Genomic DNA, 25,707 nt, shown 5'->3' with positions numbered 1-25,707 from the left:
GGGTTAAAGCCTCTGTCTTCAGCTCAGGTCATGATCCCAGGGTCCTAGGATCAAGCCCCACATCAGGCTCTCTGCTCAGCAGGTAGCCTGCTTCCCTCTCTCTCTCTCTCTCTGCCTGCTGCTCTGCCTACTTGTGATCCCTGTCTGTCAAATAAACAAATAAAAATCTTCAAAAAATATATATATATAAATATAATTATACTATACATCCCAGTGGAAACTATTTATTCTTTATTTTCTAAATCTCGGAATTTTCTACTGATAAAACAGAAATCTCTTCCTCCTGAACTAGATCATTCCCAGGATACAACAATTATTTTAAAAATAGAAATAAATAAATCTTGCAAAAAATGAGGTAAAATATATTCAAAGGCACACACTGACAGAGTCAAAGCCAAAAAAATAAAATTAGGGCCCAAGTGAATCAGGTGGACAAAATTATATTCTAATTTTGAATATAACCCAGAGCATATTACTGATGTCAGTTTAATTCTTACAATTCATTTAGCACTAATATGACTGAAAATTTTAGACTACCAAAAAAATAAATTAATTAAATCTCAAAGATAAGTGTTTCTAAAAATATTTACAAAATTAAAAAAACTTGTAGTATTAACCTGAGAACTCAGTTATGACTCTGCAAGTCTGCATTTGCCAAATGAAAGCCTGGAGCTACCATAATTATTTTATATATATATATATATATAATATATATATATATATATAATATATATACACATATATATATAATATAATATATATATATAGAAAAAGGTATTCATTTTTTAAAATAAATTATCCAAATGAACCTTCTATAACTTCTACTAAAATAAAAATAACTGCAATTATGTACAATTCCATTTTTTCATCGCCAAAGAAAAAAAACCACAGTATCTTCACTGTCATTGTTCTTAAAATAAGTGATGTCATTTTCCCCAAGATATTTAAAACATGAGTGATGTGCTTTGTGTTATGCTATGGAGATGTGGTTAGAATGCTTCCATTAGTTATGCATAATGACATATTTGTCTTTAAAATCTGGATTTAAATTGTCATGATTTTTAGAATGCCTAAACTACCTTAAGCCAAACTGTAAAAAGAGATTTTAGAGCAATCAGTATGTGGTACAAATGCATGAGTAACATAAAGATTTTCATTAGACAGCAGAGTCCAGGATCCATAACTCAGGAGCTCAATAATCTCAGCCACATTAGCTGAAGCCCTATAGGCCTCAGTTTCTTCATCCTTAAAATTTAGGTTTAGAGACAAGACAGTGAATGTGGCACAGTGCCTCAACCTCTTGCCTATTACTATCTTTTATTTTCAGCTCACTTTCAAACCACTGAACCAAATTCTTACAAAAACTAAACCAATTCTTGGACTTCTGTTATCTTCAAAAACAACTACCACTTTTTGAAAACAGAGGTTCTACTAATTCAAAAAGCCATTTCTTCCATGCACATACTTAAAGCAAAAATGGTAACTGATCAAGTCTTAAATCTCTGTAGCACTTCTCACCAGTGGAGGAAAGAAGAGAAGATAATCTAATCTCAAATATGAAAAAAAATCAGGACTAAAATAAGCTTCAATTTTAAGTCTCCATAGAAAGTATCTTCACCCAACATTTGACCAGACTGTAGGAAATCAATGATCTCTCACACCATATCAAGTATTTTTTTTTTTTTTTTAGACATCCCTAAAACTGAAACTCAAGTATGTACCTAAGAGTCCACTTCAACTCAGATGTATGTCAAGGACTCAGGTAAACACACAGACAACTCTGGTAAGTAAAAGGCCAGGTCACCATATGAGTTCTAACTTCCTTCAGGCATCACAATTTCCCTGCTAGGCAAGGAAGAAGGGGAACATGTGTACACATGTGCATCCTGGACCACAGATCAAATTTCATGCCCTTTGCTAGGGTTGAGCCAAGGGCAGGCCACCCCAAGATGGACTCCTTTGGTATGAAGATGAGGAGGTTCCTCAAAAAAATAAACACAGAAATACCATGTCATCCAGTAATTCCGCTACTGGGTATTTAAACGAAGAAAACCAAAACACTAATTTGAAAAGATATATGCACCCCTATGTTTACTGCAGCATTATTTACAATGGCCAAGATATGGAAGTTTCCATCAACAGACAAATGGATAAGGAAAATGTGGTATATATACACAATGGAACATTAGGCACCCATAATAAAGGATGGGATTGTCACAAGACAACATGATGGACCTAGAGGAGGATATTATGCTAAGTGAAATAAGTCAAACTGAGAAAGACAAATACCATATGATTCCACTCATAAGCGAAATCTAAAATATAAATATATATATGTAAATATATATGTGTATACACACATACACACACACACACACACACACACAGAGCAGAATCAGACCTATCAATACACAGCACAAACTGATGGTTGCCAGAACAGAACAGGTGGGGAGATAACCAAAAAAGAGTGAAGGAGAGAGGGAGATACCAGCCTGCAATTATGGAATCAGTAAGTCATAGGAATAAAAAGCAGACCATAAGGAATACAGTTAGTGATCCTGCAATAGTGATGTTACAGGACAGATGGTAGCTACCTACACTTGTGAACATATCATAACGTAGAAACTTGTCAAATCACTAAGTTGTATACTTGAAACTAATGTAACTTTGTGTGTCAACTATATCAAACAAAAGCAATCAAAATCCAGCAGATTCAGGAAAACCTCTTTGCCTTCCCCATCAACAACCTAAAAAGAATTCAGATAGAGGACCTGCTCCAGAAAGAGAGCTATCACCATAGATAACTACATTATGATATAAACTAAGTATGGTAGACAGGGAGGAACCTAGCAAGACCTGTGTCCCATTGTTTCTAAGAGGCCCAGCAAATATTTATTTATCAAATATTTACTCTTTCCCATTTTTATGTGATTTGCATGTCTTCCCTTTGAAGTTCCAGACCCTTACCCATTTCTCCCTAGTTCAGAATCACCTATATACTTTATTTTGCCTGTTTTGGGAATTTCCACATCTGTATGAATTCCCCATACATACACCATTAAATTTTATTTTCTCCTGTTAATCTGTTTACTGTCTTCTTAGTCTGGCTAGAAGGATCTTGAGCAGTCCCCAACACTAGGAGCCCCAAGTTAAATGCAGCAGCATAACTAACTCTGAACAGACTTACAAAATGAGCCTCAACTGAAACTGCCTGCTTGTTCCACCTTTCCAAGCAGCTGTAAATATTCCAAGAGATACACTCAGCACCAGAAATAATAATTATCTTCTTCTCATCAAAATAATAATTCAACCTCTGGAGACTCTCTAACAGACAGACCATACTATCCCAGGATATAGACCATGTTAAGATCTGGAAATCCATGGCAAAAATCCAGAGCATAGGCTGTCAACGAGTAACAAGTACTCTAGAAAATTTTTTAGTAAGGGTCAAGAAAACAGTGATTTAACAGCTTAGGCTCTGGTATTTGAATTAAGGATCTATTTCTCATTAGTTGTGATCTCTAACATGCCTCCATTTCCTCATTCATAAAATAGTAATAACAGCAATAACAATAATAATAATAATAATAATTACTGTTTTGTATGGTGACTTTAAGAATTAAATGAACCAACTTATGTGAAATACCTGGCACTATGTCTAGCATGTACAAAAAGATCAATAAATATTACTCATTATTATCACTAATCTAGTCCCTTACTACAGACATACCTACTTCCTCCTCTGAGCAAATATATTGAGCCCTTACTGAACCCTTAAAAAAGTGCCACTCATTTTTATTCTCTCCCACCTCCCACCTCTCTCTCTCACCATCTCTCCCATACTTATGTTTTTTCACTGTAGAAACTACATACCCCAGATTATAAAAAGACGTAACTCAATCTAAACTTTATACCAAAAACACTGGATCCAAATCAAAGAATCATTGAAAAGATTCACTTTTTTAACAGCTCAAATACAATAATGCACATCTTATGAAAAAAAATAAATAAACAAAATTCCAATAGTAAGGGTTTCATTTGCTTTTGAGGTCCCCCACAATCACCCCCCTAACAATACTTTCTCCATCATTAGACAAATGTAAGAACATAACTCTCCCTTCAAAATGGCTAGCTCACCAAGTGTTCTTAATGATTAAACATTTTTATCTTTTTTTTTAAGTTTTCATTTAAATTCCAGTTAATTAACATACAGTGTCACATTAGTTTCAGGTATACAACAGAGTGATTCAAAACTTCCATACACCACCTGGTACTCATCACAACAATCGCACTCCTTAATCCCCCATCACCTGTTTAACCCATCCTCCCACCTACCTCCCCTCTGTTAACTATCAGTTTGTGTCTGTAGTAAAAAGTCTGTTTCTTGTTTTTCATTTTTAGCTTTTTACACAAGTAAAAAATTAAATATAAATACCTTTGGTGCTACTGCTTAGTTTGACCCTCTTTCTCTTGCCCAGACCTTGACTCCCATCCTGATCCTCCTGGAGGAAAACAAAATTAGCATCATATACAGTCCTATTCATGAATGTATACATTTCACATAAAGTAGAAATATGCTTATAAATTACGTTAAACATGTAACACAGGCATGCTTACATAGTATTAATCACCACATTTCACTTTTATGTATATACCGTAATAAAATTTTTTATTTTAAAATTAGCATAATATATAATGAAAATCCTTAGTATTAAAATACAAGAGCTCTTAAATTAAATCTGTGCTTTTAATGAAAGACTTATAAAACCCGAAAATGTCAAAATAAAAAATTTCCTATTAAAAAAACTTTCCTAATCTTATAAATGTAACATCAAATGCACAAAGAATATAAAGAGGAGGAGGGAAGCAGATTAGCATAGGAAGAAAGGAGAGCAAGGGAAGAGGGCTAAAACAATGAATAGAGAAAAGGCTTTGAAGGATCTGAGAGAAAAAAATGAGTTCAAAAAATCAAATTCTGAAAAATAAATATAGGACATTAAAAGCTAAACTTGACAGTTTAAAAAAAAAAATTTAAGATACTTAGGGAAAAAAATCCAAGAAGGAAATACAAGCATTTCTGCTTATATGTGATATATTCATTCCTGAAAAAAACTCACATGAAAAATAACAAAGCCTATGGAGAAAAAAAGGTGGGCAGACCACTCACAACCTATTCAAGTTTGTAACCAGAGAAGTAACAAAAGCAATAATCCGTCTCTGGGGATATCATTTGGATGCCCACACCAACATCTTGCAGTGGTTTGAGGCTGTCTCAGGGGATGTTAGCACAGCATCACAACAACAGAACGGGAACCTAGCCAGCTAAGAAAGCACAGAGGGAAAAGGAGCAGAGGAAGCAACAGCCTGCCTCTTCTGCAACCAATGTGAAGCTAGAAGTGTGCCTCCTGGGGAGGGAGCCCTGGATGCAAGTGCTCATTTCTAAATTTCTTTAAATGTTGCTGAAAAGGTTCCTTCGCAGCAGAATTCACGTTTTTTCCCCTCCAGCTAAAGGATAGGATTCTACACCCCATTATCCTAGTTCTCCTGAACTAGGAAAGACTGCATAGGAATCCCAAACCTCCATATAATACTGACATCTTTTTCCTATTTTCCAACATATATGAGCCAAATGATCTTATAAAGACATGTGGTAGTTTGCTGTACTAACAATGGTGTTGTGCTGGTGGTGGCAGTTAGAACTCTGGTACAAATTCCCAGGTACTTTCTCAATTACAGCCCACCAAATCTCCAAAGCAGAAAAGTAGTCTTGGCTTCATGCTGCTGTTTTATCAACTAGTATGGCTTTCTCGGCCTACACACCACAGCCTTAACTTCAGTTTTCTGGCAAACCTAGCATCCATCCTCAGGGGTTTGATTTTCCAAAGACACCATTTAGCTCTGTCAATTAGCATTTACCCAGCACTTCCGTATGCCCTCTCTATGAATCCCCACCTTTGCCAGTACTCTCTGACCACCTACCACCTGGCAGCAGTACTGACAGTCAAACTACACTCTCCTCTTCTACCACCTTCACTTTCTCTTGGAGTAACTTGCGAAAATGACATTTGGAGGCTTAAGAGACAAAAATAAGACACAAGAATATAAAATCATGACACAGGGTCCAGAGGGTTCTAAAGTGTGAGATCTAGCTATAAGCCATTTGTAAAACTGTTCTCCCAATCCTCAGAGAAAAGACAAATTTGGGGGGGAAAAAATCTATAACCCAGGCTAGGATTACTTCATAATTTCAAATACAAACTCCCTATAAAAAGAGCATCCTTGATCAAGCAATGGTCATGGCATAACAAAGTTCTATAAATTTCCCAACCTTACAGTCTAAAAAACAAGTAAAATTAACCAATGCATGGAGAGGAAAGCCATTCCAAGAAAAGACAGTATGAACAAAACCACAACGATGAAGTCTAGAAACAGACCAGTAAGTTGGGTTTCACATCATGGTAGATTATCAAATACAGCTAGGAAGGGAGATTAAAGGAAGGGAGAGAAAAATGCATACTCTTGCAATTTTTCTGAATGGCCATTTGTCAACATGTCAAAAGCCGTTAGGTATATTTATCATTGCAACGGAAGTTTTAGTTATAGGAATTTATCCTAAAGAAACAGACAAGTGAATAAGGACTAGATGAATAACTATTTATCATAATGTTACCTGTAACACAAAATAAAAGAAACTTTGGCTTCCAACAGCAGGTGATTAGGTAAATAAATCAGAGCATACCTGTACTCTAAGGAAAACAATGCTAGAGCTCTATTTTCATTGTGATCAGATATTTCTTCAAAAACCATTATTAAAAATTAAAAAGGCATGCTATATAGAATAGCATAAAGAGTGTGAAACATTTAAGTACTGATAACATACACATATAAAACCTGTTAAAATATATTCCTTATGAAGTTCAAAACTGTCATTAGTGAGAAAAGCAGGTTATAGAGTAGCATGTATAGGATGAAACCATTAAACTATTAAAATATACTACATATAAAATCTGTTAGAATACAGATGTCTACAATTAGCAACCTCTAAATAATAGAGTAATATATAATTTTATATTTTTGTTAACATTTACTTTCTATTTATTCAACAATGAATATGGATTATAGTTTTAAGTTAATAAATAAATTTTAAATATGGTTCTGATTTCCAATCCTGTGACGATCTGCTCAAGATAACTGATTACTATGCTATCTATTACAAGTCCCACATTTTGTCTTGAGAAAAAACAATACTTCTAACAACCGGAAGAACTCCCAGAAGTGGGAAGTTCAGGATTAAAGAAGATGAAAATACAGTTATCAGAACCACAATGCCACACCCAACCCCAAATCCATGATAGTAAGTTTTAGTTCTTCCCTATTTATCCATGAAGAAGCAGCAGAGAAAGAACCCTGGGAAAAAATCATAGTTCAATGGACAAGGAAGGAAATAAATCAAGTACAACCTCTATCCAGAGAGCATTTGTGCAGCCCAGAAAAACACTTTTGAAATCTTAAATAATACCTGGGCAGGGAAGTGACACCTTACCACATGTGTTTCAGGCACAAAATATATATAACGTCCAAAATGAGATAAGATCCCAAAAACCCATTCAAACTCCTAGCCTGTAAAATTTACAACCAAATTAACCTTTCTTATTTTATGAATTTACTAAGCAGATGAAAAAAATACGACCTCCATAAAAAGAAATTGGTAAATTCACAGATGGTTAAAATAATACTCAAAGGCTGTTAATACAGAATATACAAGGATAAAAGGAATATTTAACATATCGGGTTATAAAAATAAAATCCAAAGATCTTGAAGACTAGAACAATAAAATGAAACACAGACTTAAGTAAGCCACTATAATCTGAGATTGTTTACTTTAAATCAACTTTACAAGTACAAAGCAGGGACCTCTAGCTTGTCAACTATTCAGTGTTGGAGGGATGGGAGGGTCAAAACCTAGGCATTTCATTTTTGACCACTGGGTTCCTGCCAACATCTAGCATAAACGCTAAAAGGCCTACAAAAAAAAAAAAAAAAATGGACTTTAACTAACAGTATGCTTATCGAAAGAGAGCCCATGCCTGTCTATTGAGTCAAATCACACACTGAAAAGGGAGTGAATAGATGAAAAAGGCATGTACAGCAGAAAATATTAAATCACTAAAGCTAAATATTTAAGGAGGTGTCTTATGGAAGTAAAAACAAAAACTTTTCAGGGACAACTAGGTGGCTCAGTCAGTTAAGCATCTGCCTTTGGCGTAGGTCACAATCTCAGGGTCCTGAGATCAGCCCTGCAGAGGGCTCCCTGCCCAGCAGGGAGTCTGCTTTTCCCTCTCCTCTGCCCCTCCCTGCTGTGCTCCCAATGGCATACATGTGCACTCCAGCTCGCCTGCTCTCTCAAGTAAGTAAATAAATCTTTAAAAAAATAAAAATAGGGGCGCCTGGGTGGCTCAGTGGGTTAAAGCCTCTGCCTTCGACTCAGGTCATGATCCCCGGGTCCTGGGATCAAGCCCCGCATCGGGCTCTCCGCTCAGCAGGGAGACTGCTTCCTCTTCTCTCTCTGCCTGCCTCTCTGCCTACTTGTGATCTCTGTCTGTCAAATAAATAAATAAAATCTTAAAAATAAATAAATAAATAAATAAATAAAAATACTTCTAAAGGAAAAAAATAAGAATGTGTGAAAATTACAATATTTAGCACAATACTGAGAAGAACATCCTTATAATAATTAGAGCTATCAAACAAAAGAACAAGTTGCCTCAGAAACTAAGTAAACTCCTTATCATTGCAAGTGTTTATGAAAAGGCTTACCAACTGTCAGGAATGTTGTAAAATCAATTCCTGCACTGGAAAAGCAATTCACTAGACATTTCTAAGCTCCTGCCTAAAGTTTCTATGATTCTCTACCTCATAACCATTAATGTAATTTATGATTAGAATTAAACCTTCTGCCTCCAAAATAAAACTAAATAATTTTTTTCTTTTACCTATTAATTTATGAAAAGCAACTCTGTCTTTCAATTTCAATAATCCTGCTTTTGCCACATTTTGACAAAATAGTTTTAACTGCTCATCTGGATTCTGTCTTGAATAAAGGCAAGAGATTGAAAGCATATTTACATAGTAACTTACTTTAAGTATTTCTCAATTACCTAAAAGTATGCAAGAAAAAAAAAAAAGACTAGAAGTAAACAAGCAAAATTAATAAATCATGGTTATCTCTGGATGGTACAGCTGAAAATATTTACCATGTTTTCTTTTTATGCTTTTTTCTACTTTTTAATTTTTGCACAATGGACATTCATAATTCCACAGTCTCACAGAGGGAAAAGTGTCTTAAATGCCTTCATCTGTACTAATAGCTAAGTACATCAATATCACAGAAATTAATGATCTGGTCATTGCACACATATGGACATTGCTATGATAATGGCGACAGTGAATATAATCTTAAAAAGTTATCTTGATTTAAAAGATCCTATTTTCTCTGACAAACTCTAATTAGACCTATGTACATATAATACTATAATCTTCTTTTGAACTGAATTATCTGATGGTTAAAATAAATCTAAACAAAAAATATAAATGTAAATTTAAAAATACTTTATAAAGTCAAATGTGCTTGTTTTCTCTTCAGTTCCATATAACACAAACAACATTTTCTACTCCTATTTCATATGAGCTATACAAAAAAAGAATAAGAAGTAGTAGTATGAAGAATGTCATGTGTATAAATAGCCCTGCTGAGTACATAATGTTCTAGGGACAGCAGGGACAAATTTCTGACACAACTTGTATGAATAAAATTAAGTAGACTGCAATATGTACCCTCATTCAATAAAACTCTTTACAAATAGAAATCTTGCTGCTGTTAATAGTTTCAAATCTGTTCATTTTTAAAACAAAGGGATAAGAGCAGATTACCTCTAGGGTCTCTCCAATTCTAAATTCTTACATTTTTTAATTGTTACAATCATTTCTCTACAGTAGTAATGAAGATGTCACTGCCCTCTTCTCATCCTGTTTTTTTATATCAATGTTAAATTACAAGAATGAAATCATGAAAAGAGTCTGCTCAATAATCCCGTGGCCCTGTAGGGTAAAGGTATAGAAACTCTAAGCTTTAACCATATCCAGGTCTTCATTAAATTTCAAATATAAATACTAAAAAGCAAACATTCCATTTGTGCCTATAGTTGCAGAAAAAAAAATCAATATAGCTTTAAAAGCCTTATGTATTTTAAATGGCATAAATAGGTTATTTGTTCAGGAACATGTGTATCTGGGTACTCTTCTGTCATATTCTTTTTATCTTATTCCTGCATCAGCTTTCTCCTTTACAGAGTTAAAAGGAGTTCACAAAGGTAAAGATCAACTTTAAAAATATATATCTTACAATCTTAAATGTAAACTTTCATTTTCTTGATCTACAATAGTAACTACCACACTTAAAGAAAACTCTATAATTTTAATTAAAACCCTACAACAGCCATTTCTGCTTACAGCATTATTTCACTGTCACGTGACAGTTTTCCCAACAACAACAAAAAAGCACTGAGTAGATGAAAAATCTATAATCAACTGTTGGTATGTTAGTTAGCTATAATGACTATTCATTATTTTGGATAACAAGTGAATTCAGGAAAAATAATGGCAGAGTCGTATCTTAGAAGTTTTGAAACATGTTTACAAATTCTTTGACACTCCTCCTTCTAGAGGTGGGATCTATGTCCCCTCCTACTGAATCTGGGCCCACCTTGACAACTGCCAACTAATAAAATGCAGTTTGTTAGTGACACTATGTAACTTCCAAGGCTAGCTCAGAAAAGGCTGTCCAGCTTCTGCTCTCCAGCAGCTCAAATCTGGGAGAAGCCAGTAAATATGTAACAACTTGAGACCTCCACTCTGGAGAAGCCACCTGTAGGTACTCTGGTCAAAAGCCAGCTGAGCTCCTTGCAGACTGTAAGCAATCAACAACCTGTCCTGTCGATGAGCCACCTTAAATCTCCACTTCAGCTGAGACTTAGAGGACTGCAGTGGCAGCCAACAACTAACTAGAACTTCATGAGGGAACCCTAATGAGAAATGCCCAGCTGCGGGTCCCAAATTCCTGAGTCATAAAATTGTAAGGGGAAAAAAAAAGGGTAATTTTAGGCCACAAAGTTTAGGACAAATGTGTTGTACTGCAATAGTAATAAAAGAACCATTTATCCACTTCACAGAAAGAACTTTAAACCAACTAGATAGAAGACAACTAGATAGGAGACTTGATAGTGTCCACTTCCAACTCTACCAAAAACTAGTAAATGAAATTCACTAGCTTGAGCGAACCTGTTATTTCCATAGAATTCAGCTTCTTCATCTATAAGTTAGGCAAAATGAACTTTAAGGTCTCGTTTTGCTCTAGCATTAGTAATTTTTATAACCTTCAAACTGCTTCCTCCTGATTCTCATTTTTGTTTTTGTTGTATTATATGATTCTTCTATTACTAACTCAAGATTTGAAAATGTGTTCAGAACCAAAAATCAAAGGTACCTAGATGGCTCGGTCCATTAGGCATCTGCCTTCGGCTCAGGTCATGATCCCAGGGTCCTGGGATTGACCCCACAGTCAGGGTCCCTGCTCAGCGGAGAGCCTGCCTCTCCCTCGCCCTCTTTCCCTCTGCCCACCACCCCTGGCTTGTGCCAGTGTAAGCGCTATCTCAAATAAATAAGTAAAATCTTAAAAAAAAAAAAAAAAAAGGCAACGACCTTGTGGTATATACATCAATAAAACATTAATGAATATATGTTTGTATAAAAAATTTTGATCATATCGAGTCCTGCATCAGGCTCCTTGCTCAGCAGGGAGCCTGCTTCTTCCTCTGCCTGCCGTTCCCTTACATGTGTGCTCTGACAAATAAATAAAAATCTTTTTTTTAAAGAATTTTTAAAGAATTTTTAAATAAAAATCATTTTTTTTAAGATTTTATTTATTTATTTGTCAGAGAGATAGAGAGAGTACAGGCAGGCAGAGTGGCAGGCAGAGGCAGAGGGAGAAGCAGGCTCCCTGCGGAGCAAGGAGCCTGATGTGGGACTCGATCCCAGGATGCTTGGATCATGACCTGAGCCAAAGGCAGCTGCTTAATTGACTAAACCACCTAGGCATCCCAAACAAATAAAAATCTTAAAAAAAAAAAAACCACAAAAAAAATGATCACAATCTTAAAATAGAAAATTTCCTCCCTTTATCACTAAAAACCCTTTAGGACTGGCCATAGGTAATGGTTTTATTTTTATACTTTTCCATACTTTTCATTTTAAATATGTGTGATTATATAATCAGAAAGAAATCAATCTATTAAAATTTAAGATATGCATACTTTGTGACCTAGCAATTCCACATCTTAGAGAACTATTTGCACACCTGCACGAAAAGAAATGTAAGCACTGTATCTTGTCATAAAAAAATGCAAATTAAGGACATGATTGCATAAGCTGTAGTTAATTCATATTTCAGAATACTATATAGAAAAAGGAAAGAAAAGAAAACTGACAAAGATGAATATGCACAGTACATTATGGAGTAAATGAAAGGACACAAACTGGCATAATATTTTTTATTTATTCACAAACACACACACACACAATGCATTTCTATAAACACACAGTTATTAAACTCCATAGAAGAGGATCTGTCAAAGACATCCAAACTATTAACTGTAGTTACCCAAAGAAGAGCTGGCATTAGGAAGGGTAGAGAGGGGACTTTTATTTAATCTGAACTGTTTGGCAAAACAACTACAATCTATTTGTGCATTACTTAGGTAATATTTCAATTAAATTTTTAAAAATGAACTTCACTGGGGCGCCTAGTGACTCAGTGGGTTAAAGCCTCTGCCTTTGGCTCAGGTCATGATCCAGGGTCCTGGGATGGAGAATGAGCCCCGCATCAGGCTCTCTGCTCAGCAGGGAGACTGCTTCCTCCTCTCTCTGCCTGCCTCTCTGCCTACTTGTGATCTCTGTCAAATAAATAAATAAAATTGGGACGCCTGGGTGGCTCAGTTGGTTAAGCGGCTGCCTTCGGCTCAGGTCATGATCCCAGCGTCCTGGGATCGAGTCCCACATCGGGCTCCTTGCTCGGCAGGGAGCCTGCTTCTCCCTCTGCCTCTGCCTGCCATTTTGTCTGCCTGTGCTCGCTCTCTCTCCCTCTCTCTCTGACAAAGAAATGAATAAAATCTAAAAATAAATAAATAAATAAAATCTTTTTTTTTTTTTAAATCAACTTCATTATTTTAAAAGATGTTTTAGTAAATTATTTCCTCTGGAAAGATGAGTAGAAATGTGTATAATATGACCCACAATAGCTAAAAATTCAAATACTTGAATCACTCCTCACATAAAGTACTAGGACAAAAACATTTATCTAGAGTCTAATCTCTGTCTTATCTGTGATAGGTACTTTATGTTATCGGATTTAATCCTAACAGAATTCTCATCACTTTTCCAAGAGAAAATGGATGTTCAGAAGTTAAATGACTGGCAAAAAACAAAAGTGATATTATGAGACAAAATTCAAACTGAGGTCTGCCCAACTTTAAAGCTCAAGCTTCTCTTAAAGAAAAACTAAAGTAGGGGTACTTGGGTGGTTCAGTCAGTTAAGCAACTGCCTTCACCTGAGGTGCCCTGGGAGCAAGCCCCATGTCAAGCCATATGTTGAGCCCCCAGCTCAGTGAGGAGCCTGCTTCTCCCTTTTCCTCCGCACCCCCCAACTCATGATCTCTCTCTCTCTCTCTCTCACTCTCTCTTGCTCTCTCTCAAATAAGTAAAATCTTAAAAAAATAAAATAGAAATCTCTTCAATCCACTTCTAGCTAAACAACTCTACTTCAAATTCTCAAGTTTTCAAATGCCCAAATGACCCCATTTTTATCCCAACTAGAAAATATAATACCTACATAAACTACAAAAAGTACTTTTAAATAAATTAAAATTTTAATTATAAAATGATTTAAAAATCAGAGCCTAAACTACTTTTAAATATATAAGTTAAATATATATCACATGTTCTAACAATAATTCTCTGCTGCTCTCAAAAAATGATGTATTTTGAGGATAGATGAAATGAATATTTTGAACTTGTCACCATCCAGTTTTTAAGATGACAGTCACATTGAGGCATAATCATAATTAAGGAACAAATTATTATATAAAACATTATACACAAAAGTTGCTGAAACAAAGAATCCCAGGGGAATGAACAGACAGAACAGAAGAAAAGATATAAGGACAGATTAGAAGCAAAGGTAATAAAGAAAGAAAAGCCGTATTTCAAATCCTCTGATATCCATCCAGAAATTACTTCTCTCTCCAACAAACACAAAAGGATTTCCAGCTAGGAATGCCTGAGTGGTTCAGTCAGTTGAGTGTCCAACTCTTAGTTTTGGCTCAGGTCATGACCTCAGGGTCATGAGATCGAACCCACATTAGGCTCTGCACTCAGCATGAAGTCTGCTTGAGATTCTCTCTCCCACTCCCTCTGTCCCCTCCCCCCAGCTCACACTCTACATAAATAAATAAATAAATATCATTTTCTTTTAAAAAAAAAGGATTTCCTTCTGGCACCCTACCATAAAATCCATGGCAACTTAAAAGGGAATTCAGAGAGTTTAGGCCAAGACAAAAATGACTGTTAGTTCTTTCCTAGACAGAGAAAAAAGTATCTATGTTGAATATCAGCTTTCTATATACCCAGAAATCAGTTCAATTCATGAAAATAAAGTAGAATTCTTATTAGATCCATAATGCCAGGTATGCTAAAACAGTATGAAGGTTCTAACCTACAATATAAACAAACATTAACTATAGACTTTTATTGTTCTAGATCATATCTAGATGTTTAGATTATCTTAAAAAATGTCCTGTAACATCGCTAAACCATTTCATTATGAAATAATTTTCTACAGTTACTACTGATGATAGATACAGGCTCCTTTCCTGTCGGCTGGCTTTAAACAAAAATGTGCTCATGTACCAACTTATATACAATTTCTAAGTCTTCCCAGATCTCATCTTCTCAACAGGCCATTCTGCTTCTCCACAAAAAGCCGTTAAAGAAAGCAGAATAGAGGTGCCTAGATGGCTCAGTCAGTAAAGCCACCCACTCTTGACTTTGGCTCAGGTCATGATCTTGGCATCATGAGATCAAGTCCTGCATTGGGCTCTGCACTGGGTGTGGGGCCTGAGTAAGATTCTTTCTCCCTCTCCCTCTGCCCACATCCCCTCAGCTCACTTGCTCTCTCTTAAAAAAAAGAAATAATAAAGCAGAATAAGTTACTAAAAACCACATGTCTAGCGGTGCCTGGATGGCTCAAGTCGGTTAAGCATTCGACTCTTGATTTCAGCTCAGGTCATGGTGTCACAGTTGTGAGCTCAAGTTCCAAGTCAGGCTCAGTGGTTGGTGTGGAGTCTGCTTGAGACTCTGTCTCTCTCCCTTCTGCCCCTCCCCTGTTCTATCTCCCACTCTTTCTCTCTCAAAATATATTAAGTAAAATCTTCTTTTAAAAAAATGTCTAGGGGCACCCAGGTGGCTCTGGTGTACATTAAGTGTACAGCTCTTGATTTCGGCTCAACTCATGATCTCAGGGTCCTGGGATCAAAGCCCCATGTTAGGCTTCACCCTGAGTGGGGAGTCTGCTTGAGGATACTCTGCCCTTCCCCACCCCCCCAATTCACACACGTGCACTCTAAAATAAATAAATAAATCTTTAAAAAATAAAGCAAAACTACATGCCTATTATCTAATCCCTTCTTATCTCTTTCTTTGACATATGAAGAATTAGTATTCTTACCTCCATCACTCCCCTCCCCTAGCTTCAAAATGGAATTAATACTATTTTAGTTCAAATGAATAATGTTTATAGGTATTTTTTTAAAGCCTATTTGATTTTTTTGGAAGTCTGTTTTAACTACCAGTAATTTTTTTCCCATTTGTCATTATAGCAAAATTGTTTGTAACTCTTTGAAGTTAAAAAAAGCAAAAGTTGGGTGCCTGGGTGGCTCAGTGGGCTAAAGCCTCTGCCTTCGGCTCAGGTCATGATCCCAGGATCCTGGGATCGAGCCCCGCGTTGGGCTCTCTGCTCAGCGGGAAGCCTGCTTCCTCCTCTCTCTCTGCCTGCCTCTCTGCCTACTTGTGATCTCTGTATGCCAAATTAAAAAAAAAAAAAAAAGCAAAAGTTTTAGCTAACCATTTACAGTATTTTTAAATGATTTTTAAAAATTAAATTTTTTAAAAGATTTTATTTTATTTTACAGACACATATTTAGTGCTTACAATATGCCAGGCACTAAGCTCTAAGCGCTTTCATATATGAACTCATTCAATCCTCACAATAACCCCAGGCAATAATATTTTTATTACTTCCATTTTGCAGAAGAGGAAATTTAGACATGGAGAAGTTAAGACACTTGCCCAAATTCACACTACTAATTGGTACAGGAGCCAGTTTCAAACCCAGGTACTCTAATTCCAGAGTCAAACTTGTAAACAGCATATGAAACTTCCTCTCCAATTTGTTGAAAACTCTTTAAAACTGTGTGTCCAATAAGAGACTCCAGAAAATGCTGCATTTTGTGGGAGCCTTTTTAGAGGGGGAAAAATACTACTAGGAAGTTTAAATGATAAGGCATTAAATCAATTATGAGACATCAATAACAAAAATCATATTTTCCAAAAGAGGATATCTTGCTTACTTCATGTGGTAGTATCAAATTAAAATGGTTTTTCAAAGAAAAAGTTACATTAAAAAAGTATATTTAAATATAATACAATTTGGTTTTTTAAATTTTTAATCATTAAATTTGACCAAAAAAAGAAATCTATACTTCATAAGCATCAAGATTATACACAGATGTAAAAAAAAAAAAAAATCCTCCCTTATAAATTGTATGCTAATAAAATATAGGAATGCTATAAAGGATTTATCAGAAATATTTAAAAAACACTATTATTTGGCTAATAAATACTATAAAAGTTAAATTTCAAACTGACAATTATTTCCGAGTACACTACTTTTTAAAATAAGGTATAACATATAAGGTGTAACTTAGGAAATTGGAAAAGCAGTTACCTTTTATATTCTTTTAATACATTGTTGCAGACTTAGCTAAATTTCTTAAAACAATTTCCTTATATATTTGACAGCTTGGATCAATTTAGGGATATCTGCCTAAGGAAAGATCTCTCTTTCTATCTCCCATTTCTAAACTGTGAAGAAAGAGATAAATTATAAAGAAGTAAAAATCTAATAACTATAATCTTGGCTAACTTATTCCACTCTAGGCTTCTGTGTCTACAAAATGAGGAATTTAAGCTAGATAATATCCACAATTCTGTATAGTTCTATAACTTTAAATTCTATTTTCAATAAGTTTTAAATCTCACCTCATCTGAAGAATCTAGTTGTCCCAATGTTCCTGTTGCACCTGCAAAACCTTTGGAGAAGAAAAAGTTTCCTTCATAATTGTTACATATTGCGTTACTTTAAAATTATTTTGAGACATAAACAAAAAGCCAAGTTTTATTACCTTAAGACAACTCATTCTAATAGATATCTTGGTAGAGGTTCAACATTTATCTTTAATAAATTCGGGTCTAACAGATTTATACTTCAAAGAAAATCTCTAGTGAATATCCAGATTTAATCATCATAAATGGTGTTTCAGAAGGATCTCTTTCTTTTTAGTTTTAAACCATGGTTTATTAAAATATTGAGATACAAAAGTTTTGAGCTATTGTTTAATAGCAATGCTTTTCATGAGTTAGAAACAGAACCTTAATAAGCTAACCAAATTCCATTTAAGAAAAATGCCAATATATTCTTTCTTGCTTCTACATTTTTACTACTTTCCTTAAAGAGAATGACATATTTAAATTTCTCTAAATTTAATTAGTCAAGTTTGAGGGCCTTTTTGTTTCAATACAGAAAAGTTATCACTATTCCAATTAAACAGACAAACCTTGAACTGCCAGAGTGCTAGTGCCAGCTGATGGCTCCTGTATACCATATACAAGCTTATCCTCAGGATATGTAAGTCCAGAGCTCTTCAAAGCTATAAGGTACTTTTCATGACTTTTCTTTGCACAAGCGTTTTCTCCAAGACCTAATATTTAAAACAAACTTAAAATCAGAAAAAATATTCTATTCAAAATATAAATAAAGCAACCTCAGCAATTAATACATAACATATATAAAATAGCTAAATATTGTAATGGCAGGAGAACCCTAGAATGAATATAAAACAGCTTCACACAATATTGCAGAGTATGTTTATAATGAATAATAAAATCTACTACGTAACTGAATATCTAAAATATGCCAGAGATTACCTGCAAGTCACAGGAGGTGCAAAGATTAACAAGGGTATATTATTTCCTGCCTTCAAGAAACTTGAAAAATCATGGTAGAAAAAGGTAAATAGTATGGTAAGTGACAACTGTATAGCAGACTTCCACCATGTGGTTTGACAATCTGATCTCATAATACTGTGCAGCTAGATCCAAAGCAAAATACTTAGGAAAAGCTTCCTGGATAAAATAATGCCTGAGTAGAATTTTCAAATATTAAAACTGAGATTACTCCTAATTCCCACTTTATCAAACTGTCCATCATATTTAAAGAATTAAATATAATTTCTACAGAAATAGCAGTAAAAACTTGTTCTAAAAAAATATTGAAAAGCTTAGGTTCTAGAATTACATAATCCTAGAACTTTCACTTTAACATAGCAGTTTATTAATTATTGCCAATTTTTGTATTTTTTTAACATATTTATAGAGAATAGGGGTGCCTGGGTGGCTCAGTGGGTTAAAGCCTCTGCCTTCAGCTCAGGTCATGATCCCAGGATCCTGGAATCGAGCCCCGCATCGGGCTCTCTGCTCAGGGGGGAGCCTGCTTCCCTTCGTCTCTCTCTGCCTGCCTCTCTGCCTACTTGTGATCTCTGTCAAATAAATACATAAAATCTTAAAAAAAAAAAAAAAAAAAGAATAGAATGATAGTAAAAGAAATTTTACTATTTATTTTGAGAATTCTCTAAAAGTAAAAAATTATTCTGTCTGAAAGCCAAATTACCATGGCATTTGATACCTCCTAGGCAAATTATGTATCTTAAATTAAAATCTTAAGCTCTCCAATTATAAAAATATATAAGTGAACTTCTTTAATATTTCTTGAGCTTTTCTGTATTTCCTCCCTTTGCTAGCCTAGTAATTGCAATAGAACAGTTTGTTTTTTAAATATGTCTTTCTGGGCTGGTTTTAAAAAAAAAAACAACAACACTCTAGCGCTCGTTAAACAGTCAGGAATATATCCATCCTTCATGTCCAATACCAAAAACAGTTACACTTAGTTTTAAAAAAAAAAAATTAGCCATGGTTTATAAAGAATAAAGAATAAAGATCTTCTATGCATCCTATATAAGAAATTACTAAATGTCTCCTGAATAATAAAAGCCATGTATTTATCTCAATCATGATAGATGAAATTTATAATACTTTTTAAACGACAAAATATATTTCATTAACCCTCACAACAAGGCTGAGAAAAATGAATGTATAATAACCATTTTTTTTTAGAGGAGGGGTAGGGGCAGAGGGAAGGAAAGAATCTTAACCAGGCTCCAAACCCAGCAGAGAACCCAACACAAGGCTCAATCTCATGACCCTGAGATCATAACCTGAGCCAAAATCAAGAGTCAGACGCTTAACTGACTGAGCCACCCAGGCACCCCTATAATTAACATTTTTTAAAGAAATGAAGGGGCACCTCGGTGGCTCAGTCAGTTAAGCATCTCCCTTCGGCTCAGGTCATGATCCCACAGTCCTGGGATCAAGTCCTGTATGGGCTCCCTGATCGCAGGTAGCCTGCTTCTCCTTCTGCCCCTCCCCCTTCCCCTGCTCATGCTCTTTCTCGCTCTCTCTCTCTCACATAAATAAAATCTTAAAAAGGGGGGGGGGTAAAGAAACAGAGGCTTAAAAACATGGCTAGCCAGTGAATAAACAAGCAGTAATTACAAGTACAGTAGCCTATAAATTTTAAACTTCTAAACCAAAATTTAATGTGATTTCCATCACTAAAAGTCAGCCAAGGATTTCTGTTGTGTTGTTTACTTCAAGAAATAATTATAAAGGAATTGTAGAAACAAAACAATTACCATAAATCATTCCTAAGGTATACATTCTTACAATGATTAAGAACAACTTGCTGCTTTCTTCCACAACAGTTGAGTTCCTAAATAAGGTTTGAAGAAATAACAGAACACCAGCTATAACTTGATCTTTCTCCAGCTTTCACCAAAATTGAAATACAAACTACCATCATCTTTATCCTAAGCTGCAGTTGAGTTTTTCTATTTCTGCCCCTTCCAATCTATTTTTGGCAAAATCACAAGTCATCTTTTTAAAACACATATCTGATTGTGTCACTCTTAAAATATTTCCATGACTTCCCAATACACTCAGGATAAGATATAAAATATCACATGGTTCATGACTGCCCTGGATCTAGCCCTAATGTGGTAACCTTATTTGTGCCACTATCTCTCTACATTCATTTCATTTCAACATTACACCATTTTTTAGTCCCTTTTTTAAAAAGTAAGCTCATTCTCACCCATAAGTATTTCAACATAGAATCTAGTAAGTGTCTAGGTATGACTGATATTCTTTATATTTATCCCGCTTGGGGCTCATTAAGCATCTTGTATCTATAAGTCAATGTTTTTCATCCAATTTGGGGAATTTTAGTCATGATTTTTTCAAATGTTCCCTTTCTGCCACATTCATACTCTCATGTCCTCCTGGGATTCCAATTACAGGCACTTTAAATCATCTGATTCTAACAGGTCCCGAAGACTCTGTTGCATTTTCTCTCTGTTCTCGAGACTGAATAATCTATTTTTTTAAAGATTTTCCTTATTTGAGAGAGAGACAGAGAGCACAAGCAGGGTAAGGGGCAGCAGGAGAAGCACATTCCCCGCTGAGCAGGGACCTCTCCCAATGCAGGGCTCAAACCCAGGACTCTGGGATCATGACCTGAGCTGAAGGCAGACACTTATCAACTGAGCCACCCAGGTGCCCCCAGACTGAATAATCTATTAATCTGTCTTCAAATTCATTAAGTCTTTCTTCTACCCTCTCCAATCTGCTGCTAAGCCCATCCAGTAAATTTTTTTCAATTTAATTACTGCACTCAATGCTAACTTTCAGTTCTAGAATTTCTTTATTTTTTTATTTTATTTATTTATATTTTTTATTGTTTTTATTTCTTTGCTAAGATTTTTTTTTTGAAGATTTTATTTATTTATTTGACACAGAGAGAGAGATCACAAGTAGGCAAAGCAGAAGGCAGAGAGAGGGGGGGAAACAGACTACCTGCTGAGCAGAGAGCCTGATTTGGGGCTTGATCCCAGGACCCTGAGATCATGACCTGAGCCGAAGGCAAAGGCTTAACCTACTGAGCCACGCAGGCACCCCTCTTTGCTAAGATTCTTTATCTCTTTACTCATTAACATCATATTTACTTTTAATTATTTGAACAGATCTTCCTTTAATTTCTTGAACATATTTATAATAGCTGCTTTTTTAAATTATTTTATTTTTTTAAGAGAGGGAGAGAGTAGGGGGTGGACAGAGGGAGAGGGAGAAAGAGAATCTTAAGCAGGCTCCATGCCCAGCACGGAGCCCCACATGGAGATCAATCTTACAACGCTGAGATTGTGACCTGAGCCAAAAATCAAGAGTCAGACGTTTAACCAACTGAGCCACCCAGGTGCCCCTATAATAGTTGCCTTAATGTCTTTATCTGCTAAATCCAACATCTGGTCCATTTCAACGTCAATTTCTATTCACAGCCCTATTTCTTTGTTATAAGGCATAATTTCTTATTTTCCTGCATGTTTAGTAGTTTGTATTGTATGCTGGACATTCTAATGACACATTATAGAAGATTCTGGATTCTATTATCTTCCTTTGAAGAGTACTAATTTTAATTCTAGAAGACCATTCAATCAATATCGCCTGATCACCAAAAACTCACAAAGGTTTAGTGAAGGTTTATAAAGGGTATGTCTGTAGGGGCACGTGGGTGGCTCAGTTGGTTAGGTGGTTAGGCATCCCCTCCTGATTTCAGCTCAGGTCATGATCTCAGGGTGTGGGAGTGAGCCCCATGTTGGGCTCCACACTGGGCATGGAGTCTGCTTGGGATTCTGTCTCTCTCTCTCTCTCTCTCCCTCTGCCCTTCCCCCCTGCCTTATTCTCTATCTCCCATGCTCTAAAAATAAAAAAAATAAAAATAAATAAATAAAATAAGGGCAGGTCTGTAGAAAGCCTAAGGTTCTCAAAAGGCCCTCTAAATTGACAGGAATTATCTCTAAACTGTGTCTCAACTAGATGCCTGTGGTATTAACAAGTTCTCTCCAGTCTGGTTGGGCTGACACTCCAATGTCTTTGAAACTGCTTTACCGCTTCTATCTCTGCTCTGCTCTTAACCCTACAGCAGTTACTCTCTAATAAGCCTGAGGCAGTCTCATCTTGTACATGTGCACCTCAGAACCTCAGACCCCTGAAAGCATTTTCAGGGGTCCCCCATCACCTGCCCCACTACCTCTTGGTATTGTACCCCAAAGATGCCAGTTTCCAACTGTTTCAGATGTCCTAAACTGTGATCTCTATCTCCTTAGCTCAGGTGGGCCACCACACTGCTTCAATGCCAGCTCACTGCTCTGCAGTCAGGAAGGTATCCCTAGACAGAGATTCATAGCAATCGTGGGGTTCATCTCATGCGTTTCTTTTCTCTCAAAGATTTACAGTCTTGAGTCACCTTCTGTCCAATGCCTAATAACAGCTGCTTCACACTGTTCCAGTTTTATGTTGTTTATGACAGACAGGCTAGCCCAACAGTCAAAAGCGGATGTCCTCTACCTTGAATACAACCCCATCCCATTACCACCTAATTTCCCTCACCCTCTAGCTAAATGACTTTCTCTCAACTATTAGGTTTTACTTTAAATATCACTTCCTCAGTGAAGCTTTCCCCCATCTTCCCCATCAGTGAAATCAAGTCTCCCTTTCAAACACTTGCCCTACCCTTTCATATCATTTACTACACGTTTATAAATTACACAATTTTTTTGGTTTGGGAGTTGTATTAATGCCATCTCACTCACTAGACCTTAAGCTTTATAAAGGCAGGGACAGGATTACCTGCTTTACTACTTGCATTCCATACCCCAAACTCTAGTACCTAGCCCCAAACCAAGTACATAGTAGGTGTTTAATAAGTATCTGCTGAAAAAAATAAATGTCAGATAAGACTATCTTTGAATAACATACAGTTCACAATTCACATGAAAATTTCACCACTCTAAAGAAAACACAAACTTCAATTTTCAAAATACGTTGTTCAGGAACCAGCAAAAATAATGCTATTTAAAGTATTTGTTGTACTATAAAGCTGAGCTAACCTGAAGAGTTTTAAACTAAAGCATTTTATATAACAGTATATCATATACAAACATACTCAACAATTCCAAGTTTTGTAACTTAAATTCTACATTATTATAAAATCCTATGCCATACACAACCCAAAAATACAGAATACCAAAAATAAAGACACAGAAGTAGTTTTTGTTACTGTTTGGGGAAGGGAAGGTGGAATAAGATTATGAATATGTCACACCAAAACTTAGAGGAGACCTGGATTCTAGTGCTAATTCCAAAATAAGTTACTTCTGGGGCCTTGAACTGGTCATTTAATTTTTCTGGGACTCAGTTTCTTCATCCATAAAATAAAAAGTACTTTTAATAACTTCCACCTTTAGCATTCTATGAAAAAAAAAATCTATGTTTTACACTTAAGTTTGAAAATACACAATTTCTTATGATTACAGTGACATAAGAAAATTTTAACATTCTTCTATGCTGATGTTTTACTTACCAGAAGTCAGATCTTTGTAGTTTTGTTGGTTTGTCAAAACCTGAGTAAGAACTGACCGCATGGCGCCTCCCATTTTAGTTAGATCTTCTAAAAAGGAAATTTGAGGTTCCAAAAGCTGAAGGACTTTGTTAAGGTCTTTTTCTGAGGGTACATCAGCTGCTGAAAAAGCATATAATATAATTAACTTCCTTTAAAATATTTTGCTAAAAATAACCATATTTTATTCTTTTAAAATTATAGTAACTTGGATAACAGTATTTTATAATCAAAAAATTAATATAAGAACTCTGTTTAGAAGGTAGTTATCATTGGGGTACCTGGGTGGCTCCATCACTTAAGCATCTGCCTTGGCCTCAGGTCATGATCCCAGGGTCCTCGGATCAAGCCCCACGTCAGGCTCCCTGCTCAGCAGGGAGTCTGCTTCTCCCTCTAACCCTGCCCCTCCACCTCACCCTTCTCATGCTCTCTCACTCACTTACTCTCTCTCAAATACATAAAATATTAAAAAAAAAAAAAAAAAAAGGAGGAGGAGGAGGAGGAGGTAGTTATTCACCCAGCACCAGCCTAAGGCAGACTCACTCAGGAATTCAATCCTCTGAGAAAAAGTAGATGGAGAAAAGAGATGACTTCGTAAGGTATTAAGTACTTAGTCTAGTTAAAAAGCATTCAATTTGAGAGTGTTATATTTTCCAGATATAGAATGTAAACATAACATCATTTCAAAACTAGACTGTGTTTAAGAAAAAGTTAAGATCACTTCCTAAAATAAGACAGAAACCAAATAATTTTGAGAGTAGTATAAGAATATTAGAACAAAATTATGTCAGCACTAAATTTAAACCTATGTAGCAAATAACCCATCCTCTATCATATTCTAAAAATACAGACTCATGCTAGCTGGAGGTCATAGCAACTAAAATTAAAAAAATAACTGTTTTCATAAACATAAATGTTTTTACTAAAATAGTTTTTTAAATACCAGAAAAGATATGCCTAGTAGAGCTGGAGAAAGAGAAAAGAAACTTGTACAGCAACTGAAAAAGAACATTTAAGAGGGGGGAAAAAAAAGAATTTTCAGAGAAACTGAGGTCCTAAAGAAATTAAAAATGAGATTTAGAGTTCAGACATAATTAGCTAAAAGGACACATATAAGGGAGCTAATGGAGGGCCTGTGTTCCCAGGAAAGAGGACATCAATTTCATTCAACATTTACTCAGCATCTACTACGTGATAGGCACTGGGAACCAAAACTAAGTAAGACCTAGTTCCTACATCCAAGGAATTCACAACCCAGTTCAAAGATGATCTGTGAATAAAATTCTAAATAACTCTGAGTCCTGGGACCCAGACCAAAAAAACCTTAACTTTCTCGGTGGATAACTAATACTGTATATTACTCATCTCTATGTCCTCCCCAGTGACTTATGTAGTAACATGGCAAACATTTAATTAACAACTGTTCTTTGTTTGCAAGAGCTCTAGATGAACTCTGACACTCATCTGAGGATTGTAGGATGAAATGAGAAATGGAACACAAGGCATCTGTCAAACACCAAAATCTCTGAGCTTCTATTACCTCAGATTAAATGATTCCAAGTCTGTTCTTTAATTTTAAAGTGATCTCTACACAAAGTAATACAGTAATTTTTCTTGCACAGAAAGAAGAACTGAATGTAGAGCATAAGTGGTAATATAGAAAGGAAAATTTCATGACCCTAAGTTCATGACA

General features: G+C 35.5%; 1 protein-coding gene across 1 annotated transcript in view; it reads right to left on the bottom strand.

Annotated features, from left to right (window-relative positions):
• The window catches only part of LOC111141672 (ubiquitin protein ligase E3 component n-recognin 3 (putative)), a 246,766-nt gene that overhangs the window by 190,719 nt on the left and 30,340 nt on the right, over positions 1–25,707 (bottom strand). The window contains exons 3-6 of the mRNA XM_022494416.1: positions 23,979–24,137; positions 18,004–18,147; positions 17,429–17,478; positions 4,436–4,502 (exon numbers count right to left, since the gene is read on the bottom strand). Coding sequence (XP_022350124.1) covers positions 4,436–4,502; positions 17,429–17,478; positions 18,004–18,147; positions 23,979–24,137 — 420 coding nt within the window. The remainder of the gene's footprint in view (positions 1–4,435; positions 4,503–17,428; positions 17,479–18,003; positions 18,148–23,978; positions 24,138–25,707) is intronic.

Source organism: Enhydra lutris, unplaced genomic scaffold (genome assembly GCF_002288905.1).
Source record: "Enhydra lutris kenyoni isolate GAN:26980312 unplaced genomic scaffold, ASM228890v2 scaffoldscaffold1, whole genome shotgun sequence".
In the NCBI taxonomy this organism is placed as follows: domain Eukaryota; kingdom Metazoa; phylum Chordata; class Mammalia; order Carnivora; family Mustelidae; genus Enhydra; species Enhydra lutris.
The sequence above is the reverse complement of the archived record's forward strand: the minus strand, read 5'-3'. Positions and strand labels throughout refer to the sequence as shown.